This window comes from Carcharodon carcharias, chromosome 14, assembly GCF_017639515.1.
Source record: "Carcharodon carcharias isolate sCarCar2 chromosome 14, sCarCar2.pri, whole genome shotgun sequence".
NCBI classification, from domain to species: Eukaryota; Metazoa; Chordata; class Chondrichthyes; order Lamniformes; family Lamnidae; genus Carcharodon; species Carcharodon carcharias.
In genome coordinates, this window is record NC_054480.1 from 141,989,154 (window position 1) to 142,009,524 (window position 20,371).

Sequence of the window (20,371 nt, forward strand, 5' to 3'; positions counted from 1 at the left end):
TGATCAGTCTCCCCCAAATCCCAGCCCCAGTGATCAGTCTCCCCCAGTCCCAGCCCCCGGGATCAGTCTCCCCCAAATCCCAGCCCCAGTGATCAGTCTCCCCCAGTCCCAGCCCCCGGGATCAGTCTCCCCCAGTCCCAGCCCCAGTGATCAGTCTCCCCCAGTCCCAGCCCCCGGGATCAGTCTCCCCCAGTCCCAGCCCCCGGGATCAGTCTCCCCCAGTCCCAGCCCCCGGGATCAGTCTCCCCCAGTCCCAGCCCCCGGGATCAGTCTCCCCCAGTCCCAGCCCCCGGGATCAGTCTCCCCCAGTCCCAGCCCCCTGGATCAGTCTCCCCCAGTCCCAGCCCCAGTGATCAGTCTCCCCCAGTCCCAGCCCCAGTGATCAGTCTCCCCCAGTCCCAGCCCCAGTGATCAGTCTCCCCCAGTCCCAGCCCCCGGGATCAGTCTCCCCCAGTCCCAGCCCCAGTCCCTGTCTCCCCCAGTCCCAGCCCCCGGGATCAGTCTCCCCCAGTCCCAGCCCCCGGGATCAGTCTCCCCCAAATCCCAGCCCCCGGGATCAGTCTCCCCCAGTCCCAGCCCCAGTGATCAGTCTCCCCCAGTCCCAGCCCCAGTGATCAGTCTCCCCCAGTCCCAGCCCCAGTGATCAGTCTCCCCCAGTCCCAGCCCCCGGGATCAGTCTCCCCCAGTCCCAGCCCCAGTCCCTGTCTCCCCCAGTCCCAGCCCCCGGGATCAGTCTCCCCCAGTCCCAGCCCCCGGGATCAGTCTCCCCCAGTCCCAGCCCCAGTGATCAGTCTCCCCCAGTCCCAGCCCCAGTCCCTGTCTCCCCCAGTCCCAGCCCCCGGGATCAGTCTCCCCCAAATCCCAGCCCCCGGGATCAGTCTCCCCCAAATCCCAGCCCCAGTGATCAGTCTCCCCCAGTCCCAGCCCCCGGGATCAGTCTCCCCCAAATCCCAGCCCCAGTGATCAGTCTCCCCCAGTCCCAGTCCCCGGGATCAGTCTCCCCCAGTCCCAGCCCCAGTCCCTGTCTCCCCCAGTCCCAGCCCCCGGGATCAGTCTCCCCCAAATCCCAGCCCCAGTGATCAGTCTCCCCCAGTCCCAGCCCCAGTGATCAGTCTCCCCCAGTCCCAGCCCCAGTGATCAGTCTCCCCCAGTCCCAGCCCCCGGGATCAGTCTCCCCCAGTCCCAGCCCCCGGGATCAGTCTCCCCCAGTTCCAGCCCCCGGGATCAGTCTCCCCCAGTCCCAGCCCCCGGGATCAGTCTCCCCCAGTCCCAGCCCCCGGGATCAGTCTCCCCCAGTCCCAGCCCCCGGGATCAGTCTCCCCCAGTCCCAGCCCCCGGGATCAGTCTCCCCCAGTCCCAGCCCTGCTGTCTCCAGGCCCTGACGTCAATCAGAGGAAGCCCGTGTGTGAGGAGCAATGGCGGCCAAACAGGAAGTGGAGTGAGTGCGGGGGGCTGACAGGGAAGCCGAGCCGCCCGGACGCACAGGCACCTCATGGATTAAAAAGAAAAGCCGGAGCCCGCCGATCCGCGGCCCCCACTCTCCTCACTTGTCGCACAGGTCGGTACCCGAAGCCTTTTTGTTTTCAGTGCGTCGAGCGAGCGGGAGCGAGCGACAGGCGGCGGCGGCGGCGGGTCGGGTCGGAGCGGGTCGGAGCGGCCGGGCGGCCACCGAGCGCTGATCTGCTGTAAATCTAGCGCCAGGCTGTGTAGGCCTCTCTCTCTCTCGCTCTCTCTCTCTCTCTCACACAACAGCTCAGACTCCCCGTCTCTATAACCTTCAGTATCTCGAACCGCAACTTCTCTCCCTCTTCAAACAGAACCGAAAAATATAATAATTATTTTTTCAAAAAATAAAAAGAGGAAAGAAAGTGAACCTGTCGAATGAAACCGAGCGTTTCCATATTTTGTGTGGCCTTAAAAAGTGCTTTTGAAACTACGTTTGGAGACGTGTTGACGTTTCTTTTGTTAAAAGTTTGACCCAGTCCAACCTTTAGAAAAAGTTTTATTTTCTTTCTCTTTCTTTCTCTCTCTCTCCATTTAAAAAGTTTATTCCACTTTCCCTCTCTCCCCTCTCCCCCTCTCCTTTTCCCCCCTCTCCCCCTCTCCTTTTCCCCCCTCTCCCCCTCTCCTTTCCCCCCTCTCCCCCTCTCCTTTTCCCCCCTCTCCCCCTCTCCTTTTCTCCCCTCTCCCCCTCTCCTTTTCTCCCCTCTCCCCCTCTCCTTTTCTCCCCTCTCCCCCTCTCCTTTTCCCCCCTCTCCCCCTCTCCTTTTCCCCCCTCTCCCCCTCTCCTTTTCCCCCCTCTCCCCCTCTCCTTTTCCCCCCTCTCCCCCTCTCCTTTTCCCCCCTCTCCCCCTCTCCTTTTCCCCCCTCTCCCCCTCTCCTTTTCCCCCCTCTCCCCCTCTCCTTTTCCCCCTCTCCCCCTCTCCTTTTCCCCCCTCTCCCCCTCTCCTTTTCCCCCCTCTCCCCCTCTCCTTTTCCCCCCTCTCCCCCTCTCCTTTTCCCCCCTCTCCCCCTCTCCTTTTCCCCCCTCTCCCCCTCTCCTTTTCCCCCCTCTCCCCCTCTCCTTTTCCCCCCTCTCCCCCTCTCCTTTTCCCCCCTCTCCCCCTCTCCTTTTCCCCCCTCTCCCCCTCTCCTTTCCCCCCTCTCCCCCTCTCCTTTTCCCCCCTCTCCCCCTCTCCTTTTCCCCCCTCTCCCCCTCTCCTTTTCCCCCCTCTCCCCCTCTCCTTTTCCCCCCTCTCCCCCTCTCCTTTTCCCCCCTCTCCCCCTCTCCTTTTCCCCCCTCTCCCCCTCTCCTTTTCCCCCCCTCTCCCCCTCTCCTTTTCCCCCCCTCTCCCCCTCTCCTTTTCCCCCCTCTCCCCCTCTCCTTTTCCCCCCTCTCCCCCTCTCCTTTTCCCCCCTCTCCCCCTCTCCTTTTCCCCCCTCTCCTTTTCCCCCCTCTCCTTTTCCCCCCTCTCCTTTTCCCCCCTCTCCTTTTCCCCCCTCTCCCCCTCTCCTTTTCCCCCCTCTCCCCCTCTCCTTTTCCCCCCTCTCCCCCTCTCCTTTCCCCCCTCTCCCCCTCTCCTTTCCCCCCTCTCCCCCTCTCCTCTCTCTCCTCTCCCCCTCTCCTTTCCCCCTTCCCTCTCTCTCCTCTCCCCCCCTTCCCTCTCTCTCCTCTCCCCCCCTTCCCTCTCTCTCCTCTCCCCCCCTTCCCTCTCTCTCCTCTCCCCCCTTCCCTCTCTCTCCTCTCCCCCCTTCCCTCTCTCTCCTCTCCCCCCCTTCCCTCTCTCTCCTCTCCCCCCTTCCCTCTCTCTCCTCCCCCCTTCCCTCTCTCTCCTCCCCCCTTCCCTCTCTCTCCTCCCCCCTTCCCTCTCTCTCCTCCCCCCTTCCCTCTCTCTCCTCTCCCCCCTTCCCTCTCTCTCCTCTCCCCCTCTCCTCTCCCCCTTCTCCCCCTTCCCTCTCTCTCCTCTCTCTCCTCTCCCCCTTCCCTCTCTCTCCTCTCCCCCTTCCCTCTCTCTCCTCTCCCCCCTTCCCTCTCTCTCCTCTCCCCCTCTCCTCTCCCCCTTCTCCCCCTTCCCTCTCTCTCCTCTCCCCTTCCCTCTCTCTCCTCTCCCCCTTCCCTCTCTCTCCTCTCCCCCTCTCCTCTCCCCCTTCTCCCCCTTCCCTCTCTCTCCTCTCCCCCTCTCCTCTCTCTCCTCTCCCCCTCTCCTCTCTCTCCTCCCCCCCCCTTCCCTCTCCCCAGGGGAAATGTGATGTTGGAAGGGTCGGATTTTTTTGAAAAAAACAACTAATAATTCTAAGTTGAAACAACTCCTGTTAATAGCCCAGGGAAGTGATCTCATCGAGATGATCTGACAAGGATTCTATTGTGCAAACATTAGGGTTTTTTTTTATTGGTACAAACAGTCCGGAGAGGGACAGACTCTGGCTTTCCACAGTAAGAATGAATATAATCCGGAGCTCTCTCTCTCTGCTCCTCTCCTCTTCCTTCTATGTCGTTTTATATATTTCATTAAAAGCCACGGGTCCAGCTCAGCTCTTTCTTTCCTTTTTTTTTGTGAAGTCGAATTGTACCTGGATATAATCCCACCGAAAAAAAAAAATCCAAAATTCATTTGGTTTTTTTTTCAAATCCCCCCCCCTCCAAAAAAAACCCATTTGTTTTTTTAACAGAAGAAGGCTGGTAAGTATTAAAAGCATCGAGAAATGAGGAGGTAAATGATGTGATAGCGTTTGGGGGAGAGGGAGAGAGAGAGAGAAAACTATGACGGGCGCTCCCCTCCCTGTTTGCTTCAGATTGTTCTTTTAATCTTCTAACTTTTATTTCCGCTTTATCGGCACCGCATCATGTTGGGTGGGAACGATTCTGGGTGAACATGGGAGGGTTGAGAGAGAGAGAGAGAGAGACAGAGAAAAAAAAATCCGCTCGGCGTCTTTTATTCAAAGTTGGAAACGACGCGTTGGAACATTTTTCTCTCTCTCTCTCTCTCTCTCTCTTACGAACTGATGTATTCCAGACTGAAACATGAGTTGTCAGACAAACCTTGTCTTTCTTTTTCCTTCCTCCTCCTCCTCCTCCTCCTCCCTCCCTCCCTCAACTGTTTCATTACTTTCCCATGAAAAAGAAGTTTGTTACGAAATAACTAATCAACACGGATTTAACATGTTTGGCGAGATGAGTTACTTAGTGTCAGTTGCACTGTTTTAAATTTGGGAAGTTTTTTTTTGTTCCTGTTGGTACTCGGCATCAGGGAACCGGTTGTGTGGAATCAGACGTGTAAAAAGGTAAACTTTTGCTGCTACTTGTTTGTTCTTTCTTTCAACCTCGGTGGGCGATAGGATGAAAAGTGACCCGATAATTTTGATAGGCTTCCTCTGACCAGGACAAACCTGGGACGCTATGTCTTGTTTATGTAGGGTGTGCAACGTTCTTGGGCAGATCCGGCCCGGTGTGCCAGCTGACCGGTTGAAATACCTCAGGGCCTTTTAAGGCACCACGATTTACACAGTGGGCTCCAGTTTCTTTGTGAAGTTGGGAAATCTTACGCAGTCGCTTAATCTGTCAGGATCTGTGCAATTCCTAATGCCATGAGTGTCAGCATTGAGTTGGTGCAAGTATCGAAAATAGCAATAAACACAAAGTGCTGGGGAAATTTAGCAGGCCTGGCAACATCTGTGGAAAGAGAAAAGCAGTGTTAACGTTTCGAATCCAATATGCAGTTTTCAGTTCCCAAGAAGAGTCAGTTACCCTCACCTTTCCTTGACCTGTTTTCCCCAGGGAGAATCTATGACTTTCTTTTGTCTTTGTGCTGAAGTACCCCAAAGCACACTGTATTCCCATAGCAGTATTGCATAATTTAATCAAGAGCTCAATCCTAATATGATTTGTTAAAGAATTGAATCAGAGTATGTAAACTACAATCAGTTTGCTTCTCAATGTTTGCTTCTCAAATGTTAAATTTTTATTCTGCATTAGATTTTGGTCTTCGAGTAGATTCAGGTTGATATTTGAGAAGAACAATTCACATTTAATTTAATATATTTGCCAATGTAATCTCCTCACAGAAATAAGCTTAATTTTGTGAAGTTGCTTTATTTTTCTTGGAGCATATTAAAGTATAAACTCATTGCTGAATTTAACACCATATTTCTTTTATCAAACTATTTTTGATTATATATTCCTGAAAATCCTTTCAGCAACATATATTGAGAGAACAGAACTAATTATTTTCCACAATGCTTAATTGAAGCTGGCAGCTTTTAGTTCAGGCTGATGTCTTAGGTACTTCAAGCAGCATTATGTGAATTTAGTTCTTTAACATGTGTAAACTCCCCTCAAGATAACAGAGCTGTACTGGTTGACATAAACTTAATTTTAAGTCAAGAATTCTTATTATGCAAAACAACATTTTATATGTTAACATTTGCAGGCCTATGGAAAAAGAGCAGAGGAGAGGGACTAATTGAATAGCTGCTTCAGATAAGGGGTACAGGGATGATGGCCAGAATGGTCTATGCTGTAGGATTCCACGAGTATCGCTTTAATATCGAACAATAAAAATGCTAGTGAGCACGATATGATAACAAAAATAGAGAATATAATCTTACACAATTTTAATCATTGACTTAGTTACAGGATCCATTGTTGTGTTCTTAATCTAGCTCTTTGTCATTTTCTGTGTGCTTGAAAGAGCCAATAACCAGTTCATTAACAAGATGATGCTACATCAACATTTTCTTTTCATCTAACTTTTCAATTCAAAATTAAAATCTGCTAGGAACTCCTGACCCTTGGCTGCTCTAAGGAAGGCCATTTAATATGGTTATTGTAAATAATATGTGGTTTAAAGGCTCTCTGTGGGTTGTTCCCACCCTTCCTCCCTTCTTCAAAGCCAGTTTTGGTTTTGTGATTTTGCATATGTTGCTTTCTTGCATGTTGCCCCTTTAGCAGTGTTTTATTTATCTGGGGTTTAAAATTTTGATTGTTTACGTGCTTACTAACATCTACATAAGCTGTAGAACATTTAAGATTTGGTGACACAATATCCCACATTTACCCTGCAGCTGATTTAGACTGGTATTTTATTAAAACAAATCGGGGATGATTCTGATTATAGTTTGAACAAAAACTTAATGTGTTCTCCTACTTTTGCTGAGAGCTGAAGCTATTAGTTGAATATGGAAATAAATGTGTACATGCAAATTTGCAATAGTTATTTTAATAGCCTATTTGTCACAAGTTGGGTAGAAGCCTTCATTACATTTCTACAAAAGTAGAAATAATAGATGCAGAAGTGTGATTGAAATGGCTAATTGAAGTTAGATTTTTTTAATCATTCAAGGAATGTGGGCATTACTGGCTAGGCCAGCATTTATTGCCCATCCCTAATTGCCCTTGTCAGAGGGCATTTAAAAGCCAACCACGTTGCTGGAGTTACATGTATGCTAGACCAGGTAAGGACAGCAGATTTCTTTCCCTAAAGGACATTAGTGAACTAGATGGGTTTTTACGACAATGGTTTCAAGGTCATCATTAGACTTTTAATTCTAGATTTTTATTGAATTCAAATTCCACCATCTGCCGTGACAGGATTCGAACCCAGGTCCTCAGAGCATTACCCTTGGTCTCTGAATTACCAGTCCAGCGACAATATGATATTAGCTTAATTTTTACATTTTTATAGTGTTACACTGCAATATGCAATAATTCAAACACAGTGACTGTAACCTCCTATTTGTTTAGCGCCTCTAACATATGGCACCGCAAAGTGCTTCAGAGGCATTATATAGCAAAATATAACTGAGCCATATAAGGAGAAAAAAGGGCAGAAGGTGACAAAAGTAACTTGATCAGAGGTAGATCTTAAGGAGTCTGTATTTTAAAAAAATAAGGAAAGCAAGATAGAGTGGAAATTCCAGAGCTTGGGGCCTAGGCAACTGAAAGCATGGTCAGCAGTGGTGGAGAGATTAAAATCGGGGATACTCAAAGAGGCTGGAATAAGATGAGTGCAGACATCTCGGGCTGTTGTAGGAATGGAGGAGATTACAGAGATAGGGTGGGTCCAGGCCTTTGGAGGCTTTTGAAAACCAGGATGAGAAATTTAAAATCAAGCCTTACTGGACTGGGAACCAATGTAGGTCAGTGAGCACAGGGGTGATAGGTGAATTGGACTTGGTGTGAGTTAAGACACATGCAGTGGAGATTTGGATGACCAAGTTTATGGAGGGTAGAATGTGGGAGGCTGGCCAGGAATGCGTTAGAGTAATCAAATCTGGAGGTAACACAAGTATGGTTGAGGGTTTCAGCAGCACGAGCTGAGGCAGGGTCAGAAATATGAAAACGTTTTTGACAAAGTTGGTGAGGATATTTTACTCTTCTAGATCCTTTATATCCATCTAAGCAATGTAACAGAGTTATGCTTTAACATGCCAAATTTCAGATGAAATCTCCAACAATGGGATGCTCCATTATTACTGCTCTATAGTGTCAGCCTTGATTCTGTGCTCCAGGACCTGGGGCAGGGCTTCTTAACTCAGAAGAAGTTCTACCACTAAGCCAAACTAGCACTTGCCTGATGCAGAAAATGGAAAAGCGATTACACTAGTGTGTGTGAGTTCTCATCTGAAGTTAGGCTTGAGAAACATTATCAGAGCAGCGTAGTGGGAATGTCATACTACGTCTGACTGCGCTATATCCATGCTTGAAATAGTACTTCCCAGAATGTGTAGAAGTTCCAACTTCAGTCTCTGTCATGCTTTTTGGGTTTTACAGTAAAGCAGGGCAAAAATATAGTTATCTTTGCCTTCTTCCGGATACTAAACAAGAACCTTAGAAACTGATACAAAACCAACCTGATGTCTATCAATGTCCTTCTGAGGTCAAAGTGTCAACTGTGTTTTTGTGTGGCAGACATGCCCATTGGCAACTGAAATGACCAGTCATTATTCAGTTTACACTGTATCTCTTAACAGCCATGTCTTTCATTATTTCTCTTTACGTTAAATTTAAATCCAGACCTGAGAGCTGAAAAGAGGCAAGCCTGAGACAGTGAATTTGGTACTGTTTTGAACCTTGTTAACTGAAGTTAAATAAACCAAGGGTTTATGAACTGCAGTTTATGAACTCAAACAATGAGAGCCTACAATTGAATATAGGTGGACAATGAACAGGGTCATATAATTACAGGGATGACATTATATGTTTGTTTATTTTTTTAAAAATCAACTTTGAAAACAGATGCCCTAAGCTAACTACTATTTTACTGATGACAAGTGTGTCCTTATAATTTTGAGACAGTGGAAGGTTTACAATGTAATGAATTTGAGATCAATATCATTAACATGATTGCAATCTTTAATGGTTTTGTTCTAATAATGTAGCACCTTAGCATCACAAACTGTTCATTGTTAATGTTTCTAGTATCTCCACACTATCTAGATGCAGTAATATTGTTTACTCGTACTGTTGTCCAACTCTAGTTTAGATCTGAAAGTACATAACGTCTTGAGTCTATTGTCAATGCTTTTAAAGGAAGCAAAGAGTTGCAATCAAATTGGATATCTCGCAGTTCATTTATACATTCCTGTTGATTTTCATTGAATTAATTTAGTAAATTGGCAAATGACACATTTAATAAATTACTTTGGAAGAGATCTTGAACTAATAATGTAAGAGAGCTGTATTAACATTTCCAATAGAAGCCAAGGTACCTTCTATATTTAGATGAAAGCAAAATACTGCAGGTGCTGGAAGGCTGGAATAAAAACTAAAAATGCTGGTAAAACTCAACAGGTCTGGCACATCTGTGGAGAGAGAAGCAAAGTTAATATGGACTATGAACATAACTTTGTTTCTCTCTCTACAGATGCTGCCAGACCTGCTAAGTTTTACCAGCATTTTCTGTTTTTATTTTACATTATATATATTTAGCTGGTATCCTACCATCTGGGTAACTTAATGCTGAGTTTTCTCAGTGATACAAAGTAAGCAAAAACAACGTGTTCTTTCTTGAAGGGAGTGACCTCTGCTGGCAAACAGTCAGCTGGTGGTCGCTGTCTTCCAGTACCTTGTCCTTGGCTAGTCTTTGTGGGTGCCTATGCGTGAGCGTTAACAGGTCACTCAACCATGGGAAATATTAAAGCTGAACTTGATCCTGCCCTCTTTCAGCAACCGCGCATGCACGTCACCAGATGGTGGTCAGAAGTAGGAACGATGAATTTTTTGTTAAACACTGGTGGCATGGAGAACAGTTCTAACACCCAGTTGCCACCCAGATAGTTTGCTTAACTAAAAGCAATAGAGATCCAACTTGGAACTAGTTTTTTGACTTGATGCTGCACTTTTACCCATTGGGCTATCTAGGGAAACCTGGTCTTGAAAATATGTTTTTAAATGTTGCTAGATCAATATTGTGTTTGATGGTTCCTACAAGAATTTCATTGCAAAAGACTGAATGTTGGTCAAGAAGACATCATTTGCCAGCTACTAGGATTTGATATCCAGCAGCCAGAGTAATCTGCATGTCTTGTATTAAACAATTGATGTATTAATGAGGTCCCATCTTTATTGGTACAAATTGAATATAATTTCATATTTTTGTCTGAAGAAATGGAGAGCGCCACTTTTTTGACCGTAGAGGCATTTTCTGATATAGCACTTTGTTAAAACATATCAGAAGTTTCAGGTTCAATTTGTTTTTTTTTAAGTGTGTACTTAGTTAATCGATTACAGTTGGGCCAACAAATGAAGTGCTGGAATTGGCTTCTGTGTTGCTGTGCTGACGAGGATTTGGTTCCTCGCTACTATCCGTTGGTGTTTGCCAGAAAGATAAGAACAGGATGAAATTCAGTTGTGACAACCTTCAGGGTGAAATAGTTTTCAGGTACTTGGCCTAGCTTCATACGTGGAAAGTTAATTTGGGTAAGATATTGGATGGTTGCTGGTAAATGTGAAATTGTGTACCAACATGAGTCAGTATCTTTAGGATAAGAAAGAAGAAAATTGAGCCAGGAGTGGTAAGTGGAAAATTTTAAAAGAAACTTCACAGAAATATATGGTGTCATCTGCTCTATGTGGGATCAGGTAGCTAGCTATTTGCTTCTGGAGAACAGTGTTCCATTTAGAGCACTAAACCTTTGGGAAAGTATATTGGACCTTGGAAGGGGTACGGCAGAGATTGATACCAGGACTGAGATTGAGAACAGGTTGCATAACCTGGCCTGTATTCCCTTAATTATAGAAGATTGAGGGCAATCTAATCGAGGTATTTAAAAAGCTTGGGGGAATTTGATAATGTTGATTTCTTCCAGCGGAGATATCCTAAACAAGTGGGCATAATCTTAAAATTAGTGTTAGGCTATTTAGGAATGAAATCAGAAATCACTAGTTTACATTGTGGGTCGGTTGAAACCTTTCAGACTGAGGTCAATAGATTTTTGTTGGGTATGGGTATTGAGAGATATGAAGCAATTGCTGGTAAATAGAGTTGAGGTACAGTATAGATCTGCCACAATCAGATTGAATGGCAAAAGGCTTGAGGGGCTAAATGACCTACTCTTCCTTTTTGTACCTATTATGACTGCTAGAGAAACGGATGTGGAAAGTCTGGTCCCAATCGTTTTCCTGTTTGACTTGGTTTACAAATGATGTAACACTGACTCTGCAATCAATCATCATATCTTGGTAGTTTCACATTACTGCAGCCTCAAATATTTTTTAACACTGAATGATGAGGTTAGTTTTGATAAATGCTTCAATTTTAAATTTATTTTTAAAGCAATCTTAATTGAAAAATTGTTGAGAAACTGATCACTGAAAATAACCCCAGTCATGCAGCAAAATGATTTTTATGGGTCATAGGCGTAGATGCATCTTCAGTACCTAGCACAAGCTCCAGTTTCAGTGTTCATCCTTTTGAAATAGTACACTGCCAGTCATCAAAACAAAGTGAGACATGGTGTCTGACACCATAACTTTTGAATATATTATAGGATCTGGTGTGTAAGATTGCCCCTCCTGCATATTTTTCTTCAAATGTGACTGAAAAACATAAATTGCATTATTGACTTATCTAGTGTAAAGTCATACCCCTTTATCTTAAACAGAATTACCTGGAAAAACTCAGCAGGTCTGGCAGCATCGGTGGAGAAGAAAAGAGTTGAAGTTTCGAGTCCTCATGACCCTTCGACAGAACTTGAGTTCGAGTCCAAGAAAGAGTTGAAATATAAGCTGGTTTCTTGGACTCGAACTCAAGTTCTGTCGAAGGGTCATGAGGACTCGAAACGTCAACTCTTTTCTTCTCCGCCGATGCTGCCAGACCTGCTGAGTTTTTCCAGGTAATTCTGTTTTTGTTTTTGTTTTGGATTTCCAGCATCCGCAGTTTTTTTGTTTTTGTTTTTACCCCTTTATCTTAAATGTAAATAAAATGTTCTGGTGGAATATTTTATCATATAAAAAAACTATTCTGATTATTAATTTAGCTGAACTTGATAGTTATTTAAGCTGTTCATTGGATAACATTTTGGAAGAATAAGCTGACAGGAAGTGTAAACAAATGTAAGATTTTTAACAGATATCTTAATTCTTGCACTCCATTTTATCTTCCAAACCACTTCACCCATGTATGTATGCTACAAAAGATTAATATGCAGTAACAGATTTTTAAAAAAACTGCTGAAAATATAATAGGGTGACTGTTGACTATAGACTATGAGAAAATGGGTTAATACTTTGGGTGGAACTCCATCAGGACTGTTCTGATGGAGTCCCACCCAAATTATTAACTTTTCCTTTACAGAGTGGAACCCAGAATCAGGTCAGAAAACCCCCTTTTTTGTTTTTATTCCAGATTTCCAGCATTTAGTATTTTTAAAAACATGGTGCATAATACAGATGCTACCAATTGCTATTCCATACAATATTTTTTTAAAAAGTGAAATGGTGATTTTTGTGGGTTTTTGTTGTTTTTGGAATGCAGTAAAAATGTTTAAGAAATTAATCGGCCCCTTTTTGATAATTATTCAAGCAGTCTTTACAACAATTTGAGCAATATCAGCATTCCCAATACCTATATTTTGATCTTTATAATTAAATAAATGAATAGCTCCCTGTTAAGTCCTAGTCATGAAGAACCAGTATAATTATAGAACTTGCACTCGAGGTACTTGTACTACTGGAAGAGGAAAGGCATGAATCAGTTGATTGCACTTCTTTGATTCAAAAGTGTACCTTTATATAGTGTGTGAGATCCAGATATCATAGATTTTGGAACATGTGAAATGGATGTCTGCATCTCCCGAGCTTGGCAGTATAGAAGAGAGCACACTAAAAACCCCCATATAAGGTGGCTGCAAACTGGTTGCAATTTTTAGTAAAAGTTGAGGGTAGGCTAGAGTATTTTTTTGTGGAACCAAAAGGAAAGAAAATCTTTTTGCCCCTTATCTGAGCAGCCACCAGTGGTCTCTAAGAACTGCTATTCAGCCCCCACAATGTCTGGCCTAACTCCACCACTTCTACCTGAATATTGTAAACAAGGAAGTTCCTAAGATCTTGATTTGCATTTCAAAGCAGCTGCTTATTGGAAATAGGCAGATATATGGATTGAGTACCTGAAAATTGTATCAGGCAAGCTTTGGGCATTACTTTCCTCCCACTGATTCCCAGAGTTCAACAGCCGGCCACTTGTTTTTCAGGTGAGATAAGGCTGTGGGAGTTGAAAATTTCCATTTGGACCTCAAATGCAGTCTCTGTACATAGCTAATTCCTGCCTCTCTATCTTTTCTTCCTTCTATAATCTTCAGGATATTTAAGCACGAATGTGGTGTCACCTATTCACTTCTTGGTTTGTTGTTGCCCATTTTCTCATTCTTCAATCTTATTGACACTTGAACTGCAAACCTTTGTTTTTCATCTTTGCGTTGTAATGAAAAAAGCCAAGGATTTGAGCAGTTTTCACCTGATCTGAAATTTATTTTCCAGACCTAACATGTTAGAGAATCAATACCACAGGAATTACAGTATCTGGTGTAGCTTGAACTATACAGTGGAATTTTTATAAGGCATTTTAATGTTTCACATTTCTTACTGGCTTATATACAGTTGGTGATATTGTCACTTTGGAAAATTTTGTTTACAGTGGTGGGAGAGTGACATAGTCATTTTACCAGGATGACTGCTTCTTGTACATTGACAATAGCATTTTTGTATGTAGTACTTTTTTTGCAACTTAACTGTGTGTTTACTAAAATGGGGAAGAAAATTCCTTTTGTATGCCACTTATATTAAAAAGTTATTTAACTGAGCTTATTTTTGATGTTCTAACCATCAAACTGCAAACCTTGTACCTTAAAACATGATTTTATGGTTTAAAACCGCTTCCCAACTCTCCAGCCTAGGCATATTCTAACTTAATGGGAATGCTATTCTAAAGAATAATGGATTGAATTCAGCTCAAGGAATGAGAGTCCACACTTATAAATATTAATTTTCAGTGCCACTGTCAGTAATTAAGAATTACTACACATTAAAATGATACCTAAACTGGAAGGGCCAAGTGCTAATTTTTGTGGTATGCTTAGCCACTCTCTGCTTACAAGAACCTCACTCCTTTTAGTACTTTAGTACTTGAGATGCTATTTCTGCACAGCTTTTTATGGAGGCCAAAAGCACCTCTGACAACAGCTTCCAAATTTTTGCAATTAACTACGCACATGTACTCACTGGAAGTTGCTGTCTGATTTGCACGCGAATAACGCTGAGCAGCACAAGTTTCGCTGTTATTTTTCTAGCAAAATCCAGCCCCGTGGATCAAAATGGATTGAGATCAGAAGATTATGATACTTCCAAATGCAGGAAACTTTAAACTACATTACACACATATTTGTGTACAAGAATACATGGAATACTTTTTGTTTCTGGTATGTTTGGTGGATTAGTGCTTTTTTTCAGTTTTAAATGATTTTTCTATACTGTTTGTACTACTGTCAGTTCTGATGCGTTAGTTCAGATTCGGAAAGCGCACTTCTGAGTGTTCTCATTCCTGTAATTTTGAGTTCCAGATTTATTTCTTGTTTATTTTTCAAGTAAGAAATATAGTTACGTAAACTTGAGGAGCCAGCAAGAGATCCTCAGGAAGTCTACAAGACCATGAAGTGTCTGCCTGAGTGAGGTCAGGCTGCAACTTACACCATGAACAATGTCTCGAGAATTCTAAACATCACGTACAATTACGTGGAATGTACAGCACAGAAGCAAGCCATCCAGTGTTTGCTTCCTATTTGTGCTTCACACAAGCCTCCTTGCCCCATTTAATTTAACCATATTAGCATAATCTTTTATTCCTTTCCCCTATTGTGTTTATCTAGCTTCCCCTTAAATACATCTGTGCTATTTACCTCAACTGCTCCATATAATAGCAAGTTCCACATTCTAATCACTCTCTTGATATAGAGGTTTCTCCTGAATTACTTGTTGGATTTGTTAGTGATTACCCTGAATTTATGGCTCTTAGTTTTGAACTCACAAATGGAAACATCTCAAGGTCTAACCTTGAAGAATCTTGAAGACCTCCATCAGGTCACAGCTCAGCACAGCATTTCTAGAGAAAAGGGCCCCACCTTGTTCAGTCTTTCCTGATAAGTATAACCTCTAAGTTCTGGTGTCATTTTTACATCTTTTCTGCTCTTCTCCAGCCTTTCTATACACTTTTCATAATATGGAGACCAGAGCTGCCAAGTGTGGTCTAACCAAAGTTCTATACAAGTTTAACTTAATTTCTCTGTTTTTCAATTCTATTCCTTTAGAATATTCCTTTTTTTCCAGCTTTACCAGCTTGCTTTGTTACTTCTCATGATTTTGTGTATCTGTACCTCAGATCCCTTTCACCTGTACCTTATTTAGACTTATTTTTCAAGGAATATGTGACCTCCTTATTCCTCCTATCAAAATGCACCACCTCAGTTATCAATATTGAAAAATTCTACACTTCCTATTGGCATGAGTCCACAATGCAAAAGTGCCCAAATCTGTACCAGTTGATAATCTTGCTTGCAAAGGGGGATGACTAGCATGTGAAGTGGTTCGTAGAACATATTGTTCTGAAGTTGAGACTGGGTCACAATGTTCAGACAAAATAATGTAAGTTTTAATTTGCAATTAATGGTATTGACTTTGGTCTCATTGACTGTGACATGGGATAACAACATTGGCAAACAATTCCATTTTGTGGCACTTGCATCTGTTGAGTGCAAAATTTAATGCTGCATGAAAAAAAGTGTAGCTCAATGATGTACATTTTATCAATATTCTTTCAAAAATTCACAAAGCATAATGAAATAAAGTTTTCTGAAGTGAGTTCAAATTGATTTCTTCTCCTGTTTTCGACCTTCCTGTTTGGAAGTCAGAAGTATGTGTCGTGGTAGCCTGCTGGTACCTCACAGTGGCTATTCGTGAGTTTTGATGGATTATTTGAACATGAGACATCTCAACCAGGCCTTGCCCTCTTCAAACAGCAGCACTTATTCAATCTTGGAGAACTGGATAGTGATAGGGAGTGAAAATCTTGGCTGATTTCCCCCCTCTGTGCTCCTGAGGCAAGTTGTAATACCGTCACTGCTGTTCTAACTGAGATTCTCTCATTATTTCGAAGATCCAATCTGGGACTTCTCTGACTTATTTGGATTACACAGTGCTTTGGTGCACTGTCATTGCTTGAACCTTAAACAAGGAATTAACCCCACGTTTGGATGTAAATATATATATATATATATATATTTAAAATATTACTATGCTGAAGTGCTCAAACCAACAATGAGTTCTATTGTGTAAAGAACGCCAATGTTTCAGCAACATGATATGGGATCACGTAAATACAGACATCGAATATCCATGTATTAAACTCAATAACTTCATTTTAAAGTCCTTGTGGGTAATTCATTCTCAATTTCATCTTTGAACTGTGAAGAGGCCAACATAAGCTGAATTTCAGTGTTGAGGAAAATAAAATAACTGCCAATGATTTAATGTTTTTGACAATACTTTGGCATATTAGTGGTAATTTTGATGAATTTATTTTAATGTTTGATAAATTTAGCAGAACAAATTGTGGGTTTGTGTAGTTTCAGAATAATACATTTTACTGAGCATGGATGAATGCCTTTTAGGATAAATGACAAAGCAAGAAGAATACTGATTCTTCACATTTTCATTTCCTGGGTACACTAATTCAAACAAATATGAGTAAATTGTCACAGCCTGTTTGACTCCATGTGTACAGTTAAATGCAAATGAAGGTGTCATGATAGGATTGAAGATATCCCATACATGAAGCATGTTTTCATTACGTGACATGAGCTTGCATTCACCTAATAGCTTATTAAGTTTCACGATGACCCAAGAATCTTTGAATTGTGGTAACTTACCTGGATAGATACAGAAGCCGGTTTGTACACAGCAAGATTTCATAAATGCAAAGTTAGATGAATGACCATATGATCTATTTCAGAATGATGTTGGCTGAGAAAAAAATTATTGACCAGAACATGAGGAGAATTCCTGCTATTTGAACAATCCCAAAGCATTTTTAACATCCACCTAAACTGATTCTTCCAAAGCACAATGTGGTATACCTCTGGCTAGATCATGGTTAGGAGGTGGAAACTAGGAAACAGGGTCTTAACTTTCTTAAAGCAATATCCTCTCCCTCTGCCACTTCCTGCCATGTAGTTTGTTTCTGATATTGGCTATTTGGGTATTTTAAAGTCAGGGATGCTTTTGTGTTCTTTGACTTTTAGGTCCAGTCAAAAATGGGATTGTGAACTTTCCAGTAGCATTGGCTTCTGCTGTTTTAAATTTTTTCTTCTAAGTTACACATAGAATCTCATTTATTTCCAAATTACTGCTAAAGTCATACCTTAAATTTATCGAGTTTGATTGGAGACAGTTCTGGGATCACTGGGTGGGGACCCAGGGTCTGATAGTACTGAAATAGATTCTCAAAGTGTAGCAGTATTTTGAATTGTGCTCCTTTTGTGAGATTGATCCTTTGGTTCCAATAAAAACAGGATTATTTTATGGGTCAGGCTCTTTGATAAGTGGAAACAGGACTTTGTGATCGGGTGGGCATTGAGAAGGCCTTTCACGATACTATACAAGAGCATTGAGCGGTTCTGAGCTTGGGGAGCACTACAAGTGCAGTCCACGGGCTTGAGTAATTTAATGGGGCGGGGGAGGTGGGGGGGTGGGGGTGGTTCATGAGCCTGAGATGGAATGGTGGAAAGGGCAGATTTCTTGGCTGGACATAAGGGTTCTTTAGAATGTTGATGGGACCTGAATCTGATGATATTGGTGATTGCTGAAATCTGGAAATATTGAGGGCCTGAGCAAAATGGCCTTGTGGGAGAATGGGACTTAAACTGCTAAAGCATTGTTCTATAAAAACCCTGTCTGATTCTCTCGGCAGAGTTGTCCTCTGCCTTTTCTGTACCCTCGGGTACCTTTTGCATCATAAGTTAGTCCCTGTCTTTAAAGCAGTTAAGCATTGATTTCACTGTTTCTTGCGATGAACGGATGGAAAATTATTTTAAAAACAAAAAAACTGCGGATGCTGGAAATCCAAAACAAAAACAAAAACAGAATTACCTGGAAAAACTCAGCAGGTCTGGCAGCATCGGCGGAGAAGAAAAGAGTTGACGTTTCGAGTCCTCATGACCCTTCGATAATTATTTTGTTTGCTGAGGGTGCCTAATTCCCTGACATGCCAGAAGTGGAAAATCCTGTACACCTTTCATGAATTTTACTGCTAGTACAGTTTTTACTAAGTGTAGCATTCTCTTAAACAATGAACTTTTGGACATTTGTTTATGCAGTTACCAAGTTAACAAATTACCTAACCCTCAAAAATGATTCAAAAGCGAGATGTTTTAAGCAAATATGTGATCAAAGGAGGTGATTGACTTTAAAATAAATTCTGTTTGTCTTCAACAAAGAAACCCAAATCACAGCTCTTGCTGTTCACATGTGCTGCTGCTTAAGGATGTTTTTTTTTTATGTAGTTTATAACTAAAATGCACAATAGTTAATTCACTTATAAATGAATCACTTGCCTGAAATAAACATTTTGAGAATTCAATGTCCAATTTCTTCGAAATTCCTCACAGCATGAAGGGACAAACTCGTCAACTCCAGTTGATGCATAAATTGCACACTGGGAAATCATGCAGACTTCTTGCTCAAACCACAAATGTGCTTGAAAAGTCTGAACTGTTGCGGTACAGTGCAGAAGGAAGCCTTTTAGCCAATTGTGCCTGTACCGGGTCTTTTGAAAGAGCTGGACAATTAGCCTTGGTCCTCTGCCCCACAGCCATGCAGTATTCCTTTTCCGGTATATATCCAAAATCTGGTCAAAGCTCTGGATTTTGAAACAGACTTGAGGCCCTTAGGTAAAAACTTTAATATGTTTATTAAGGGGCAAATTCAATGAATAAATGAAATTGTGTCATTGTGAAATATTTTCTTTGTAATGTTTAGAACTTAATTTTGGGAATTATACATTTCGGTTGCTGAAAGGAGAAAATGGCAGATTTTTTTGATTCATTTAACCTGTTTCTTCAATCAGGCCGCTGACAACTGGTGAAAGTTGACATGGCAAACTGAATAAGAAAATATTGATACAAAACTAAGAAGAAAGATTATGACAATTGAAGATGGGGCAAAAAATATACCCAGCCGCCTTCATTCTAAGTCCTATTATGGTGACTGGTAAATGAAGAAAATCATATATTGTAGATATTTCCATTACATTTGGAAGGCGAGTTTTTAGTCATTGACTTACAAAGAAACATTGACTTTTCAAGAGAAATGAAAATTAAACCCATTTGTGCCACATTGTAATATACTTAGTGTTATGTGCAGAAATTGATCTTTAATGCAAATTAACATTTAAAATGTGGAACAATCCTATCGTCAACATTTTTAGAATTAGTATTGCTCTCTGAACTAAATCTGTCAGTGAAACAAATTTACAGGATCCTATTTAGACTAGAGTAATAGAAAAATTTCAACATGAAAACAAATGAAAAATGATTGGAATAAGAAAATCTGAGTCATTCTTGCTGATGTGTTGTGCTGAGTGAAAGCAATCCAAAGCAATTACAAATTCTGTTGTGAAATAAGAACTTCTTTTACCAGCATAATCTAAATTGTTAGCAATATTAACCTTCTTGTTTTAAGAAAAATCACTGTCATTCTTTATCTCCCCTTCTCTTTTAGGTCATGGTATGCCAAGAATATAGCAGATAAGATCGATTGTACCCTTTATTCTTTGCCTCTGGTACTATACACACTTTGACCATGTGCAGAATGCAGTTGGACAGTGCCTAATGCTTAAAGTACATTGTGTCATGGACGGGCAGAATTACCAGCAGAACCATCAAACTGACACTGCAATGTATGCTCTGCCAAATATCCAAGTCCCGTTTTTCTCTCAAGGAACAGAGGTAAGTGTCCATTAGTAAACTTTTGGGCAAGTGCTGTAGGGAGTGGCAGAGGGGGTGTGTGGCTAGAGGTTGGGTAGAGAGCCTGAATGTGGTTTCTAGTTGGCACATGTCCACAACATAAAGACTGCTTATTTTTCCAATTTCAATTGAGAAACATGGGTAAAGGAACTGCAGATGTCACACTGGGGTGTATATTGGAGGAGATTTTTGTTTTTAGAAGTTAATTAGAGCAAGCAAGATAGAATGAACCAAGCATATTGAGTGTTCTGCATTGATACTAGGTAGAGAAGTGGGGGGATAGCAGAAGAGGTTGATTCTCATCCCTCACTTCAGTGGCAGACCCCTTTCTTTATGTTCCTTCACAAGACTTGGATGCTGCAAGCAAGGCCATTATTTTTAGTGC

At 42.3% G+C, this 20,371-nt stretch overlaps 1 protein-coding gene across 5 annotated transcripts in view; it reads left to right on the forward strand.

Moving 5' to 3' along the window:
* The first annotated feature begins 1,389 nt into the window (after positions 1-1,389).
* Positions 1,390-20,371, forward strand: part of LOC121286830 (protein strawberry notch homolog 2-like) — a 160,448-nt gene continuing 141,466 nt past the window's right edge. For 2 of the 5 annotated variants that reach the window (XM_041203899.1, XM_041203903.1), the window contains exons 1-2: positions 1,390-1,558; positions 19,742-19,968. In XM_041203899.1, coding sequence (XP_041059833.1) covers positions 19,852-19,968 — 117 coding nt within the window. In that variant the 5' untranslated portion in view covers positions 1,390-1,558; positions 19,742-19,851. Of the gene's footprint in view, positions 1,559-3,864; positions 3,914-4,483; positions 4,762-19,088; positions 19,232-19,741; positions 19,969-20,371 lie in introns of those variants that run through there. The other 3 variants (XM_041203901.1, XM_041203902.1, XM_041203900.1) reach the window with 3 other exon arrangements.